Genomic DNA, 16,022 nt, shown 5'->3' with positions numbered 1-16,022 from the left:
GTGCAGTGCTGCGTTCAAGAGACCCTCCTTTTCTTATCTGGCAAGACGTAGAATTCATCTTCAAGGACGCTGGCTGCTTGCGCTTCCAGAAGAACGAAGTCAAAATGCGTTTTTCCAGACTTGGTTTGCACCCTGCATAGTGCTGGCCGCCCGCAGAAATCTCTCCTCAGTGTGAGTGTCTCACTCCGCCAGTGCTGCTGTGGGTTCTTGGGAATCTTGGTTCTTGGGAAATGCCCTGGAGGGCCACTGGCAGTGACTTTGGGTCTGACTCACCTCCTGCTTGAGATGGCAGCCTCTTGCCCTTGCACAAAGCCAGGCAGTGTCGCGACCTGGGTGCAGGCGCTGGCTGTGCAGCTCCTGCTCCTACTAAAGAGGGGCTGATGCTGAGCACAGGAGCTCTGCCTGAGGGCCGCTTTCTGCCTCAGCAGCCCAAAGGCTGGCTGCCTCGGTTGGCAATGGGCTCCTTTCCTGGCAGTGGTCTCACCGGGGGCTGTCTCTCCTGCAGAGGCCAGGGATGATGGGTTCAGATGTATCAGGCAGAAAGAACGCCCTTTCCCAGATGGCTTCTGGCAATGTTGTCACCCAAGTGAGTACGTCTGTTTCTGAAGCCCTTGGCCACTGACCATGTCAGCAGCTTCTCGGCTTCTCTTGGGTCGGCGGGCAGTGCTAGGGCTTGCCCACTGCTCAGGGAGGAGCTGGAGGCAGACTTTTTCCAAGGACTAGATCCTGTTGTCTCCTTGCTCCCAGGACTGTGCTCTGTGTAGCACCTGGAAGAGCTGCTGGGGAAGGGCCTCTTCAGATTCCCAAGGGGCAGGTGGAGGAAAAGCAGAAGGGAGAAGCGAGGATGGAGGAAGAGCCTAACAGAACAAGTGGTGTGGGAGCTGGCTCCTGGGAGTGCCTGTGTGTGCAGGTTTCGCTTTACCTGTTGATCTGTCTTTTATCTCAGCCCAGAGCTATTCTCACTTACTCCCTTCTGACTCTCTTCCCCGTGCCAGGGAGTGAGCAAGCTGTTTTATGGTACTTAGTTGCCTACAACCAGATGGTAACAGCGATCAGGGCTGAGTTCCTGATATGGGGAGAGGGCCACGTGCTTTTGGGATCACTCCGTGTGTGTCTGAGCTTCAGCAACACCCTGGGCTGTTCCTGGAGTCCAGTGAGAAATGGCTCAGACACTTAGAGGGAGAAGGGCCCAGGTATGGAAGGCGCTTTCAGACCTTCCTCAAAACAACCACTGCCTCCGCCACGGGAACTGAGGGATGAAAGTACCCAGGTCTCAGGAGTATCGTTGCTTCCAAAGAGCCAGGCGGGCACTGCTGTGTCTCTGGCTGGCCTCGTCTCTGCAAGGCATGACAGATAGCAGAAAAATCCAGAGGATAAAAAGAGGCCCCTTCTGTGGCAAGGGCACAGCTTGATCCTCCCCTCTGTTGGACTTGCTATTTGCCTGGTTGGACCAGAACCAGTATTCCCAGTTACAGTCAAGAACACTGTTATACAACTGGGATAGCATTTAGCAGGGCATGACAATTTTGCATGGGTAGGGGAGGCCTCCCTGGGACTCTGTGACACGGAGAGACCCCCAGGAGGGCCTTTGGATGGTGGCAGTGCTTCCTTAGTAGCGGCCTGGAGAAGATGCAGTGATGCAGTGGGGCAGCCGTGTGTGGGTTCAGGGGTGCCCTGGTCTCCAGCTCGGCTTCACCCCTGTGTGTCCCTTGGCTCCTGTGGCCTTGGAGAGCAGCCTGGACTGCAGAGGGGAGGGAGTCTGTTGTCCCCATGGGGCTGAGGGAGGTTTTGGGGGTTGTTTCCAAGGGGAGGGGGGTACAGGACAGTGCCAGTCTGGCTGGCCTGCGCACCAGCTTGGGTTGGATGGGCCTCCTCAAACACTGGGGACTTTTGAAGCAGGAAAGGGTAGAACCATAGAACCATAGGGTCAGAAGGGCCCTCTGGAGATCACCCAGTCCCACCCCCTGCCAGAGTAGGGTCACCCACAGCAGGTGGCACAGGAACGCCTCCAGGCGGGTTTGGAATGTCTCCAGAGACAGAGACTCCACCACCTCTCTGGGCAGCCTGTGCCAGGGCTCTGCCACCCTCACAGCAAAGAAGTTCCTCCTCATGTTGAGGTGGAACTTCCTATGCTCAAGTTTGTGCCCATTACCTCTTGTCCTGTCCCCGGGCACCACTGAAGAGAGCCTGGCCCCATCCTCCTGACACCCACCCTTGAAGTATTTATAAGTGTTGATAAGGTCCCCCCTCAGCCATCTTTTTTCCAGACTGAAGAGACCCAAATCCCTCAACCTGTCCTGGTGCGTGGGGTTATTCCTCCCCAGGTGCAGCACCCTACACTTGCCCTTGTTGAATTTCATAAGGTTCCTCTTTGCCCAGATCTCCAGCCTGTCCAGGTCTCTCTGGATGGTGGCACAGCCTTACGGTGTGTCAGCCACCCCCCAGCTTTGTGTCATCGGCAAACTTGCTGAGGGTGCACTCTGTCCCCTCATCCAGGTCATTGATGAATATATTGAACGGAACTGGACCCAGTACTGACCCCTGGGGAACACCACTCGTCACTGACCTCCAACTAGACTGTGTGCCCCTAATCACAACCCTCTGAGCTCTGTCCTTCAACCAGTTTTCTATCCACCATCCATCTAGCCCACTCTTCCTAAGCTTCCCTATGAGGATGCTGTGGGAGACCGTGTCAAACGCCTTGCTTAAGTCAAGGTAGACCACATCTACCGCCCTCCCCTCATTTGTCCATCCAGTCATGCCATCATAGAAGGCTATCAGATTAGTCAGACATGATTTCCCCTTGGTGAATCCATGTTGAGTACTTCTGATTGATAGCTTTCTTTTCCTCCACATGCCTTGAGATGACACCCAGAATGAGCTGTTCCATCATCTTTCCAGGGATGGAGGTGAGGCTGACCAGCCTGTAGTTCCCCGGCTCCTCCTTCTTGCCTTTTTTGAAGACTGGAGTGACACTGGCTTTCCTCCAGTCCTCAGGCACCTCGCCTGTTCTCCAGGACCTTTCAAAGATGATGGAGAGCGGCCCAGCAATGACTTCCACCAGCTCCCTCAGCACTCTCAGGTGCATCCCATCAGGGCCCATGGACTTGTGAATATCTAATTGATCCCTCACTCGATCCTCCTCAACCCAAGGGAAGTCTTCTTCTTTCCCCGTTACTTCCCCCAAAGCCTGGGACTCCTGAGGGTCAGGCTGAGCAGTAAAGACCGAAGCAAAGAAGGCATTCAGTAACTCCGCCTTCTCTGCATCCTCCGTCCCCATGGCTCCTGTCTCATTCAACAGTGGGCCCACAATTTCTCTGGTCTTCCTTTTGCTTCCAGTATACTCGTAGAAGCCCTTCCTGTTGAGCTTGACATCCCTGGCCAGGTTTAATGCCAAGGCGGCCTTGGCTTCCCTTGTTTCATCCCTGCACACTCTGGTGGCGTTCCTGTAATCCTCCCAAGGGGTCAGTCCCTTCTTCCACTTATTATAAACTTCCTTCTTCCACTTGAGCTTTTTCTGAAGCTCCCTGCTCAACCATGCAGGTCTCCTGCATCCCTTGGCTGATTTCTTTCTCTTAGGGATGCACCGATCCTGAGCTTGGAGGAAGTGGTCTTTGAATACCAACCAGCTCTCTTGAGCCCCTTTGCCTTCCAGAGCCCTAGCCCACGGGATCTCTCCAAGCAGTTTCTTGAAGAGGTCAAAGTTAGCCCTCCTGAAATCTAAGGCTGTAATTTTACTTCTTGTTGTTTTGTGCGTGGTACCCATGATCCTGAACTCTATCATTCCATGATCACTACAACCTAGGGTGCCCCCAACCTTAATGTCCTCCACCAGTGTGCCCAAGCGTGCACCTCTCCCAGGGCAATGCACACACTCCTCATCGCATCCACAGAGCCACGGGCAACATGTGGCTGCCGTGTGTGAGGGATGATCACGCACACAGCTGCCACCATGGAATAGGGGCCACCATGGACTTGCGAGCTTCCTGCAGGCATTCCCACTAATAACGGGACTCTTTCCTCTACGGTGGCCAAGGCAGCTTCTCCCGAGGCAGCTGAGCTGAGAGACAGGCAGTATGTTAAGCAAGCAGCAATATGCAGTGCCGACTGACTGGGATGGGCTGCAGCCATAGTCTGTCTCCCTCCCCGGAGTACTGACTGCCCAGCTTGGACTCTGTTTTATTCCCTACTGACACGCTCCCCCGGAGAAAAAGCAGCGGCAAGTAAAAGAACTACTTGGATTCATTTACTTTTATCATTCTGCAAGCCTGGAGGTGCATTTATATCAGCAGTGATATGAACCACGGGAACTGATGGAAAAAAATGAGAAAACAGTTCTCCCAAAAACTTATACATCTTGTGTTTGCATGGCTGCGGGGGGCCACCTGTAATTATCAATAACAAACGAATCGTAATCAGGACTGTAAACGAGCTGTTTCACAAAGGCTTCCTTGTCTGCTGGCTCGGGGTACCAAGAAGCAAGACCATGCTTGTAGGCCCAGTCAACAATCTGCAAAAGGATAAGCAAAACAAGCTGATGAAACAACGCTGGCACGTTATGAAGTTGAAACCAACTGCAGTTTGGCCTTGGCTGTATTTTTGCTCTTTCCTCAAAACTGTGCCCTTTTTTGCTCTTTTCTCTTTGTGCCGTTCCTTGAGTCAGCTGCACTTCATCCCTTGCGTGAGGGAATGCAAGCTGCCCGCAGCTACCGGCTGCTTCGAAACGCACACCCCTGCCCTGGCAAAATGGTTGGAGTGTGCAATTAAGGAGGAAGAGCAGAGTTTTAACCACCTCCGCCCACACCCTTAAACTCCTCAGCTACACTGTGCACGCGTCAGGAACTCCCAGCAGGCCAATGTGATCCTCAGTGGGAGTCCCCTGAACGGGAATGACAAATTTGATGCATACAGGGCCTCAGTCCACCAGTCGGACAACAAGCACAGATCTGCAGTAGTATTTAGGTACTTAGGCCCCTATCGAATACAGGAGGAGAGGTTCCAAAACAGCGATCTGGAACCTCAAATATTTTGGCACGTTGCATCATGTTTGAATTTGACCCTAAACCTGATGTTTTGAAGTGCTGAGCGCTCACAGCTCCAAGCAATAGAGCAGAGCTTTGTGAGCTGTGAGGCACCCAGAATCAGAGGGTATTTTTCACATTTGGGCTTTAATGATGGGGGAAATCAAAGCAGCGATTCTGGCTGGAAGGATTCCTGAGAATCATTGCTTTAGGCTGTAGAAAAAGTTGAATTAAAACCTCACAAAGCAAGAATGATGCCAAGGCAATTCTGCCCTCCCTACCACGGGAAGCGGCAATAAATGAGTACTCACTTTCACAGCGATTTTGAGAGACACCTCTCTGATGCTGTGCAAGGGGGGATAGAGTCTTCCTTCTGCCAGATTCTGCTCTGTCACCTCGGCAGCAATGGACTAGAAAGAAGAGAAAGGCAGTTTACAGAGGCGGTCTCAAGCACGTACCACATTCACTAGCATTACACGATACGTGCCTGATACCTCAGCAGCGGCGGAGACGGGACTAGTTCTTAATGGGAACTGCTGAACTGTTCAAAATACGCGTGTGTCTACATTTCATTACAGACTTAAAACTAGAGCCAGAATGATGGAAGTGCTGTGCCAGGGCAGCATTTCTGAAGAATGAGGGGAATTCTGTCATGGGTCCTGCACCTCTGGAGGTGCAATGGAAGCGTGAGCTTTCCCTGACACTGGGAAAGGCTTTGCTGAGACGGTGCCATTTCCACTTGGTGCATTGCCCCAGGCCAGGTTCTTGAAAACACCTGAAGTAGGTGCATGTGCCTCTTAACAATCTTTTAAAAAACATTAGTTAAATGCCAGTTGGAAACCTCTGCTGTGATGAGGAAGATATCGTCAGAGATGTGCCGGACTCCGCAGGCGATGACTCCCAGTGCCACTCCTGGGAAGACGTAGGCGTTGTTTCCCTGGCCAGGGAAGAAGGTCTGTCCATTGGGCAGGGTTACCTTTGAGAATGGACTCCCGCTTGCAAATATTCCCCGTCCCTGATAAGAAAGAGAGAAAGAGAGAGAGGGGCCTTCAGATTCAGAAGACACATCTTACATTTCTGCTGCTTGCCATGATCTGCGCTCAGGGGACTCTGGTGACCAAGCGGACAAATCTCCAGCTAGTCAGTGAGCAGGATCTCCACCAGAGCCATCTCCAGTTGATAATTCTGGAGGGCCTGGTCCCCAGAGCCATGGAGAGGGCGATGGACAGGGCCACTGAGCACCGAGAGGGTGTTTGCACTGCCCAATTGCACGTGCTCTGAACTTGGTGAGAAGGAGTCTCTCTTCCTCTCTGTCAACCATCTATTGCGCATGAAGAGGGACTCGTGGGATGAAGGTCTGGGGGCTGTGTGATTGCCCTAGCCAGCAGCAGGTGAGGGGGAGGCAAAGAGGAGAGTGAGACAAGGCCTCCTCTCTCAGCCCAAGCCAATCCCCATGACAATAATTCTTCAGTGACATTTGAGCCTGATTTGGGTGATGAAACTGTTACACAAACAACTAGGGTGGCAAAACACAGGGAGAGTAACCTGGGAGGATGGGACACCTCAGACAGCTGTGGGTGAAGGAGCCACGTGCTTTCCTTAGAGGATCACAAAGTAATTCAGGCTGGCAGGGACCCAAACTCCTGCTCACAGCAAGGCCAGCTATGAAATCAGACCAGGTTGCTCAAGGCTTTATCCAGCCTGGTCTTGAAAATCATAGAATCACAGAATCATAGGGCTGGAAGGGACCTCTGGAGATCATCTAGTCCAACCCCCTGCCAGAGCAGGGTCACCCAGAGCAGGTGGCACAGGAACGCGTCCAGGCGGGTTTGGAATGTCTCCAGAGACGGAGACTCCACCACCTCTCTGGGCAGCCTGTGCCAGGGCTCTGCCACCCTCAAAGTAAAGAAGTTCCTCCTCATGTTGAGGTGGAACTTCCTATGCTCAAGTTCCTGTGCTCAAATCTGCAAGGACAGAGACTGCACGAGCAGTCTGGGCCCCTGTTCCACCTTCTGACTCTCCTCACAGCATGCAAGCTTCTTCTTTATGACCAGCTTAAACCTCTTTTGTTTCAACTTATGCCCGCTGTCACTTGTCCGCCCACCATGCACCACTGTGGTTTCCTTGGTACAGTCATGGCCACGGCGTACCCAGAGCACCCGGCTTCCCCGCGCTGAGCTCCAGTACCTCGGTGAGGCGGTAGCACTGCTCCGCTGTGCACTCCGCTTTACTGGTGGGGTTGCTCAGGGCAAACACGATGGGCCTCTCATTGAAGGCTGCCATGTCCTTCAAAATCTTCTCAGTGAAAGCCCCTGCAATGGCTGCGACACCTAAAACAACAACAGCAGCGTGAGGTGGTGCTTTCCGACGGTCTGACTTCAGTGCATTGGGCTGATCCTTCTTGAATGCCTCTAGCGGTAAATGAACTGTGGGAGGGAACAGGATCCATCTCTGGAGATACAGGTGGGAATGTTTCATTTTCACATTATGGCAAGATTAAAAGCCTGTCTCAAAATAAAGCCCTCTGCTCCTCTGGGCAGAGCGGGGATCAGCGTTTAGGCAGCCTGACTGCGGCAATTCACCTCCCAAAGGCTCAGCACTTCTCCCGAAGACCTGCCCGAGCTGCCTGTTGTCATCCTCGTCCTGCCCAGCCTGCCAGGGCCACGTTCGCTGCCGAAAGCTCCAGGTCCTGCCTCCCGCAGCACCTCCCTCTGCAGCCCTGTCTGGAGGGCTCCTACAGCTCCAAAAGAGAGGAAGCCTGTGCCCCACGGGAGAAGAGGAAAGGATGTGGAGAACTCGACTGACAAAACAGGGGTAAAAAAAGCTCATTTCATTTTCACTGGGAGAACAAAAGGAGGCCCTGGAAAAGAAGACAGAAACTCTCCTAAGGAACTGAACTGACGTGAAAAGGTTGTGCTAAGGGAACTCTACCTATAATTGCTGTAGGCTTCACTTTCTGCACAACCTCTTCCAGCGTGTTCACACTGGGGTGGTCCTGGGCAAACATTTCTTTCTCATGGTTCAGGTGGCTCCTGCCCTGTGAGGAAAAAGGAGGAGTCAAACTTGTGGTGGAGACATAACGTAGTAACTCATCAGTTCATTTCACCTCTTGGCCCTCTTCCTAAACCAGATTCCTCAGAGGAGGACCTCAACATCAACCTGTCAGGCATTGAGCTGTTGGTGTAACGTCATGGTGGGGCTGGTCTCTGCTCCTTTCACTCTCCAAAATACATCGATTGTGTGGAGGCAGCATCTGGCTGCCAGGGCAGAGAAGTTGTACACGTAGCGCAAGTCTCCTCAAGTCTGAGGAGGGAGAAGGGCAGAGGTCCTGAGGACCGAGGGAGAGGAGAGTAGAGCTGGGCCTGGCTGGATCACCAAGCAGGGCCCGATGTTGCTGTTGTAATACCCCACATGACATGCAAGACTTCCAGCACTGCTTGAGACCGTGGCCAGCACTGTATCCTACCACTTTAGAGGCCCAGCCCACAGCGTTGCCTTTAGGGCAGCCAGTGCTGCTGGCACACTGTTGTCACCAGGAGACCTAGTCCTCTGAAAGCAGGAACAGCTCTGCTGACACCAACGGAACGCCAGGGCTGAGCAGGGCTCCGAGGCATCTGCCTGCTCTGGCCTCTCTCTAGCTTGCAGGAGGTGGCCGAGGACTCCGGCTCAGCTCTGGAGACAAATTTACCTTCACAATCAGTCCCTTGGAGTCCACCATCCAAATTTTTTTGATGGCATCCTCTCGTGAAATTCCTTCCTTTTCCATGGCCATGAGGATGAGATGAGCTATGCCCATTGCAGCCTGGAACACATTATATAAACACTTCATTGGGGTACCATCATCTTTTTTTGGGGGGGGAAGACTTTAAATGAGAGATCTTAAAAAAACAGAGTTTAAGAGAGACAGACAGAGGCTGTCTCTGTCATTTAAACCAGCTGCTGCAGGGGAGGAAGAGGGGCAGACACTGAACAAACATTGGTGACGATGACAGTTCAGAGGAACAAAAAGCGAAGCAGGACTGCTGCATCTGAAGTGAAGCCAAGAGGAAAGTCCTCTTCTCCCACTCCTGCCTGAAGAAGCAGCCCTGGGCACGCTGAGTGTTAGTGGTCCTACAGCTGTGCATGGCCCTCCTGCCCAGATGGGGACCAACGAGGCAGGACGGTCTCTGTGACACAGCACAGACATGTCTGTCAGGAGGGGCGAAGGAGAAGCAGCAATCTTTGCTTCACGAAGGACAGACAAACAGTGAGTAACAGACCTAGCCCAAAGTCCCACAGGCAGGCACGAGCTGAGCCAGGACCTGGACCATATGGACTTCAGTCCATAGTCCAGGCTTTAGAAACTTTTTCTTCCCCCTCTCTCTTTGAACGAGGCATAGAATCATAGAATCACAGAATGGTTTGGGTTGGAAGGGACCTTAAAGATCATCAAGTTCCAACCCCCTGCCCTGGGCAGGGACACCTCCCACCAGCCCAGGCTGCTCCAAGCCGCATCTTTACATCTTACAAACTACCTGACTTCTGCCATGGGGGCAATATGACCGACTCCAGAAAGCGAGGTTACGTTCTTACAGTTCTTTAAGTCTGGGTCCTTTCGACTCTATTGCTAAAGAGGCTCTGGTCTACCCTAAATACCAGCCCTGAGGGCTCGCACCAGCCTCCTCAACGTTCCTGCAGCACCCTGCCTCCTAAGGGACTCCCCTCAAGGAACTTAAAGCCCCGCTGACACATGGGCAGCCTCGCAGCACCCAGGAAGTCTGCCCAGGACTCATGGGCCAAGAGGTCACTGAAAGATTGTTGGCAACTGTGGGGCCCACTCCTGCCCAACGACAAGAAACCTGCTTCTGTGCTTTGTTTTCATGAAGTTTTGCAGGAAGTTTCATAGTTGACTTTTGTCTCTCTAAATTTGAATTTAGATCATATTGAGGAACAAACTCAAGAACATTCCTACCTCTCCAGCTCCCTGGAAAACAAACTTATGGTCAGCGAGCTTGTTCTTTGTGATCCTTAAGGCTGCAAAGATGCCAGCGACTGCAACGGACGCGGTGCCTGAAAAGAGAGAGACACCATCAGATGGTCACCCTGGATTGTCTACCCTAATGATATGCTGTTAGAAACCCTGTGGTGGGAACCATTCTCTTAGATCATAGAATCACAGAATCATAGAATCATAGGGTTGGAAGGGACCTCTGGAGATCATCTAGTCCAACCCCCTGCCAGAGCAGGGTCACCCAGAGCAGGTGGCACAGGAACGCGTCCAGGCGGGGTTGGAATGTCTCCAGAGATGGAGACTCCACCACCTCTCTGGGCAGCCTGTGCCAGGGCTCTGCCACCCTCACAGCAAAGAAGTTCCTCCTCATGTTTAGGTGGAACTTCCTATGCTCAAGTTTGTGCCCGTTACCTCTTGTCCTGTCCCTGGGCACCACTAAAAAGAGCCTGGGCCCATCCTTTGGGACACCCACCCTTGAAGTATTTATAAGTGTTGATAAGGTCCCTCCTCAGACGTCTTTTTTCCAGACTGAAGAGCCCAGAACTGGACACAGCACTCCAGATGCGGCCTCCCCAGGGCAGAGTAGAGGGGGAGGATGACCTCCCTCCACCTGTTGGCCACGCTCTTCTTGATGCCCCCCAGGATGCCATTGGCCTTCTTGGCCACAAGGGCACATTGCTGGCTCATGATCATACTGTTGTCCACCAGGACTCCCAGGTCTCTTTCCACAGAGCTGCTCTCCAGCAGGTCACCCCCAACCTGTCCTGATGCATGGGTTGGGGGCTGACCTGCTGGAGAGCAGCTCAGCTGAAAGGGACCTGGGAGTCCTGGTGGATCCTGGTGATCCTGTCACTGAAGGATCAGAGTGCCTTTCCTACTCTGAAATATTAATCCTCAGAAGATCTCTGCAAGCAGAACATCAATTTCCCTCTATATAGACTCAAAGGGCTGCCAAATCCTAGAATGTGAGAAGAAGCTAATATCTAGCTCCCAAGGGTTTAAGACGCTATGTGATTTGTCTAAGGTCACAGAAGACATCTGTAGCAGAGCAGTGGTCTGATCTTGGTCACCCTTGTCACAAAATGCTCTGTGATCGTGGAATTACCATTCTCTTCTCCTCATTTACCTTCATATCCCAGCACCACCTTCTCTTTTTTCACTCTGATACTCTGATACCCTGACTCAGAGCTGTCATGCCTCACTGCCAAGCATTACGGAGTCATTGAGAACACGAGATGGTCCCAGAGAAAAAAAATCAGTATATGGAGAGCAGAGCCTTGCTGTTACAGCCACCGTGATATGTACACATCAAGGGAGGCAGTTTCCCAGGTTGAATAAACCTGCCTTCACCCCACATCAATCACATAAAGTGTTCATCTAATGTCCTATCCCAGGTGAAGGAACATGGTGGGAAGAAATTAAGCAAGGCACAGACTAATGAGGATTCAGGCACTGGTGGTATCTCAGGTCACCTGGGCAAGCTGGACGCAAGTGTAAAAGGTGAGCTAGGAATGAAAGGGGCAATTTTAGCATAGAATATCTGAAGTTGGAAGGCACCCATAAAGATCACAGAATCTTCATGGTTGGAAAGGACCCTTAAGATCATCGAGTCCAACCAAACAACCTACAATCTCTGCCACTAGAGCATGCCCTGAAGTGCCACATCTGGACGTTTCTTAAACACCTCTAGGGATGGTGACTCAACCCCCTCCCTGGGCAGGCTGTCCCAGTGCCTGACCACTCTTGCAGTAAAGTAATTCTTCCGAATATCTAACCTAAACCTCCCCTGACGCAGCTTCAGACCATTTCCTCTGGTCCTGTCATCATTCACCTGGGAGAAGAGGCCAACAGCCACCTCTCTCCAACCTCCTTTCAGGGAGTTGTAGAGGGCAATGAGGTCTCCCCTCAGCCTCCTCTTCTCCAAGCTAAACATGCCCAGCTCCCTCAGCCTCTCCTCACATGCCCTGGTCTCCAGACCCCTCACCAGCCTGGTAGCTCTCCTCTGGACACGCTCCAGCACCTCAATGTCCCTCTTGTACAGAGGGGCCCAGAACTGAACACAGCACTCGAGGTGAGGCCTCACCAGTGCCGAGTACAGAGGCACCATCACTTCCCTGCTCCTGCTGGCCACACTGTTCCTGATACAAGCCAGAATGCTGTTGGCCTTCTTGGCCACCTGGGCACACTGCTGGCTCATGTCAAGCTGGCTCCACCAGCACCCCCACGTCCTTTTCTGCCGGGCAGCTTTCCAGCCACTCTGCCCCAAGCCTGTAGCGTTGCTTGGGGTTGTTGTGACCGAAATGCAGGACCCGGCACTTGGCCTTGTTAAACCTCATACAGTTGGCCTTGGGCCATTGATCCAGCCTGTCCAGGTCCCCCTGTAGAGCCTTCCTACCCTCCAGCAGATCAACACTCCCACCTAGCTTGGTGTCATCTGCCAACTTACTGAGGGTGCGCTCAATCCCCTCATCCAGATCATTGATAAAGATATTAAACAAAACCGGCCCCAAAACTGAGCCCTGAGGGACACCACTGGTGACCGGCCGCCGACCGGATTTCACCCCATTAATCACGACTCTCTGGGCACGGCCATCCAGCCAGTTTTTAACCCAGCGAAGATCTCAAAGATCATTGAGTCCATTAGTTTTATTCCTCATCATTTTAAAGTATACCACTTCGGATGTGCTCGAGCTCTGATGATGGTCTCTCCATTCTCATCTTTAGAAGCTTTGAGAGAAACCAGGGAGTCTACAAGTAACAAGTCCTGAGTGGGTGGTCATGGGTGGGGCGGACAACGAATCCTTTTAGGCTAATAAACCCGATTTCACCAAATTCCAGCATCTCCTATTTTCCTGCCCATTTAGAGAGCCAGTGCCTCGGGGTTTCAATCAGCCAGTGCTTCAGTGAGAGCCCTTGCATGGTCCTTAGGGCCTGGGGTGCTGCTGGGCATCAGCAAACATTCTGGCTGGGAAAGGAGAGCAGCTCATGAGCAAAGCGTGACCATGAGCAGGGAAACCAGCAGATGGTGCTGCCTCATCTATCAAGGACCGAGAAAATAAACTCGGCTTTACCTGCTGCTTTTCCTTAGTGCAAAAGCCAGAGCTAAACTAGAAATCACAGAATCATAGAATCTTCATGGTTGGAAAGGACCTTTGAGATCATCGAGTGCAACCATACACACACCAAAAAAACCCCACCAACCCCCAAAAAACCCCCCACAAACAAACAATCTACAATCTCTGCCACTAGAGCATGCAATCTACCAGTATATCATGGTTCCCAGTCTACCGGTATATCACGGCCTCGGGGAATGATTTACTCTCTCATTATTTCCATGCAAGCAGAAAACCCAGCGGCAGCACAGTTACTCTGGCAGAGCAGTAACTTTTATTGACATGGCTTATTTTGCTTAGGGAACCTATATGAGCTACTCTGACAAAGAAAATCTTTACTGGCCAGACTGCAAAGGAGTGGGGAGAGCCCAGGGTCCCACAGCTGTCAGCGATGCCAAGCTTGTGACATGCAGTAGAGCACGAACACCGGCGCACACACTCACACGCTATCATCTCCCAGGCCAACCTTGCACAGAAATCCCCCGATGCCCGTGTGGGTGGGAGTGGGGAACTGACCAGAGGAAACAAATCCCAAAGTGGAACAATTACAGTGCAACAGTGTGTCAGGTCACAGCATTAGCAGCAAAAGATGCCTGGAAAGTATTTAAAAGCAAGAAATGTAACTGGAGAAATATCTTGTTTCTCTTGGTCCTGACCCAGGCGAAATGGCTTTATACCCTGTGATGGTCCAGAAGTCTGAGGGGACAAATGCTGGTCTCTGCAAACCCATTTAGATGGAAAACGCTCGTGGGACGTTCAGCAGAGGGACTCGAGGTCTTTTAGATGTTAGGAGCGGGGATTCGAGAAGCGGGGCGCACGGAAAGGAAGGGTGCGGGGATTCAGTCTGCGTGCGCTCCGCCGAGCGGAGACCTGTGGGACTGGGTGTGCCGTTACTCATCCCCCGGCGCTTGCACTGCAGCTCTGACAAACAGCAGGACTCTGCCGTTCCTAACCCTCCTCCTCTCCCTCCAATGTGTTTCTAATCCCTCCACCTCTCCCAAACTGCATCTCACCCCCATTACTCAACTAACAAAGTTACTGTACCTTGGCCTCAGCTCAGTATTTTTCTTTGATAATTACAATTTCTGAGCACGGAACAATAGAGCATCTCTACGGAGGAGAGTTCACAGCTGGTTCGTGTAAGGAATTGGCTAATCACTGTGCTTCAATTCCAAAAAGACCACAAAATGAGATGGGGGTGGGGGAACCCTCACCGCGAGCTGTGGCAAGAAAAAATCGCCTACCCTTCAACACGTCGGTCTATCTGTTTTCCAAAGAGATTGAACGCTGCTATTGCAGATAGCTACTTCCTGAAGTAATCAGCAAGAGTCAGCTTGGCTGGTCCGTATCTGAGGTGAGATACGGAGGGGCACAGAGAGAAGAAAGGAAAATGCTTGCAAACCATCCCGTCTGTCCAAGGCTCAAAGCGAACGCTCAACACATCACAAAGTAGCAAGCAGACCTCAGGAGCCTTCCTGGGGAGCCCACAGCAACAGGACCAGCAAAGAAAAAAGGCATTTAAAAGCAAGGTACACTCAGGCCATCGCTTTAGGATTAATCTCTGACACTCAGGCACATTCAGAATACTGCAAAACATTAAGGAAACCCCCTCTGAGGCTGATTTTCCACTTGCTCTAGTGTAAGTCAGAACGAGCCCCGATAGATGTCAGTGGAGCTACACTGGAGCAGAACCGGGGGAAAAGGATCTGCTCCACAGCTTCAAGACGCTGCACGAATGGAAAAGGCTGCAGCCCAGAGGCACCCATGCCTGGGGACCTTACCCCTCCCTCAGAACGGGGAGAGTGGACAGAGGGACAAATGGCTTTGCACATGGAGTTACGGGCACGGCTGCAACAGGGAAAGCGCCGATGTCAAGGCTGTACCGCGTGTGACAGGACCCGGTGGCTAAGCAGGGGACATGGCGGGAGTGGGGACCCTGCGGATGCTTGGGGCAGGAGTCCCCAGATGCTGAGAGCTGGTGCTGCCCCGTTCCCTGGCCCAGGCGGCGGCTGAGCGGGGCAGAGCATCACCTCCACGGCAAATCCTTCTGACAGCAGCAGCCACGCTGCCTGCTTCTTCATGCAATGCCCGTGTGAGTGATCCCCCCCTTCTCCACAGCACACTGGTGGAAGGCATGCCCAAATTCAGCCTGATCTTTTATTTTTCACCCTTGTCCCGCCTGCTTACACTTCGCCCCATCAAAACCATGCCAAGATGAGGGCCTGGGGAGCAGCAAACACCAGTTTAACGGCTCCAGCAAAGGGCAGCCAAGAAAATATATCTGAATTTATGGATGCAGAGGAAGCATAGGGCTTTTCCAAATCCTGGTTCACATTAACTCCCTGCAGCAGTTCCGCCTGTTACTGGAAAGCAGAGTGGAGACTGTCCAGATCCACTCCAAATACATAATCGAAAGTCAAATACAACAAAGCTGAAGCAAAAAGCTGCCGAAGCGTTTGCAGCTCGAGGTCTTTCACCTCCTCGGCTGAGGGCTATTGTTATCCTTCCCCCAAAATGCCTCTGGCATTAAGAAAATAAACCTAGAAATGGTGTGGAGCAAGTCAGTGAGAAGAGCAGTAAAACGCAAAGCACTGATACGTGGGGAAGGAACTGAATTTCTCCACTAACAGATGCAGGGACATTGGTGGTGGTACGGTGAGGAGCTGTCTGACAATGGAGATACGGAGCTCATCTTAAAGTAGATGCCCAGCGTAGGCCATCTCTAGATGCCTGTTTTTAATTCTTGCACTGTAACGTGCTCGGACTATAAAATACGTGGCAGCGCTGGCCTACAGCATTGCCCTCACCCCTGCCAGCACTTTTCAAGAGAGCATCCCCGTCCCCATCGCAGCCCTGTGGATGCTGTTTTATACCAAGGAGCTAAACCAGGTCAGAGCA

At 52.2% G+C, this 16,022-nt stretch overlaps 1 protein-coding gene across 1 annotated transcript in view; it reads right to left on the bottom strand.

The window, feature by feature from the left end:
• Window positions 1-4,224: 4,224 nt before the first annotated feature.
• ME3 (malic enzyme 3) overlaps window positions 4,225-16,022 on the bottom strand; it is a 129,720-nt gene continuing 117,922 nt past the window's right edge. Inside the window, exons 8-14 of the mRNA XM_054211681.1 lie at window positions 9,973-10,070; window positions 8,710-8,823; window positions 7,953-8,058; window positions 7,209-7,351; window positions 5,863-6,036; window positions 5,333-5,431; window positions 4,225-4,510 (exon numbers count right to left, since the gene is read on the bottom strand). Coding sequence (XP_054067656.1) covers window positions 4,349-4,510; window positions 5,333-5,431; window positions 5,863-6,036; window positions 7,209-7,351; window positions 7,953-8,058; window positions 8,710-8,823; window positions 9,973-10,070 — 896 coding nt within the window. The 3' untranslated portion in view covers window positions 4,225-4,348. The remainder of the gene's footprint in view (window positions 4,511-5,332; window positions 5,432-5,862; window positions 6,037-7,208; window positions 7,352-7,952; window positions 8,059-8,709; window positions 8,824-9,972; window positions 10,071-16,022) is intronic.

Source organism: Rissa tridactyla, chromosome 1 (assembly GCF_028500815.1).
Source record: "Rissa tridactyla isolate bRisTri1 chromosome 1, bRisTri1.patW.cur.20221130, whole genome shotgun sequence".
In the NCBI taxonomy this organism is placed as follows: Eukaryota; Metazoa; Chordata; class Aves; order Charadriiformes; family Laridae; genus Rissa; species Rissa tridactyla.
The sequence above is the reverse complement of the archived record's forward strand: the minus strand, read 5'-3'. Positions and strand labels throughout refer to the sequence as shown.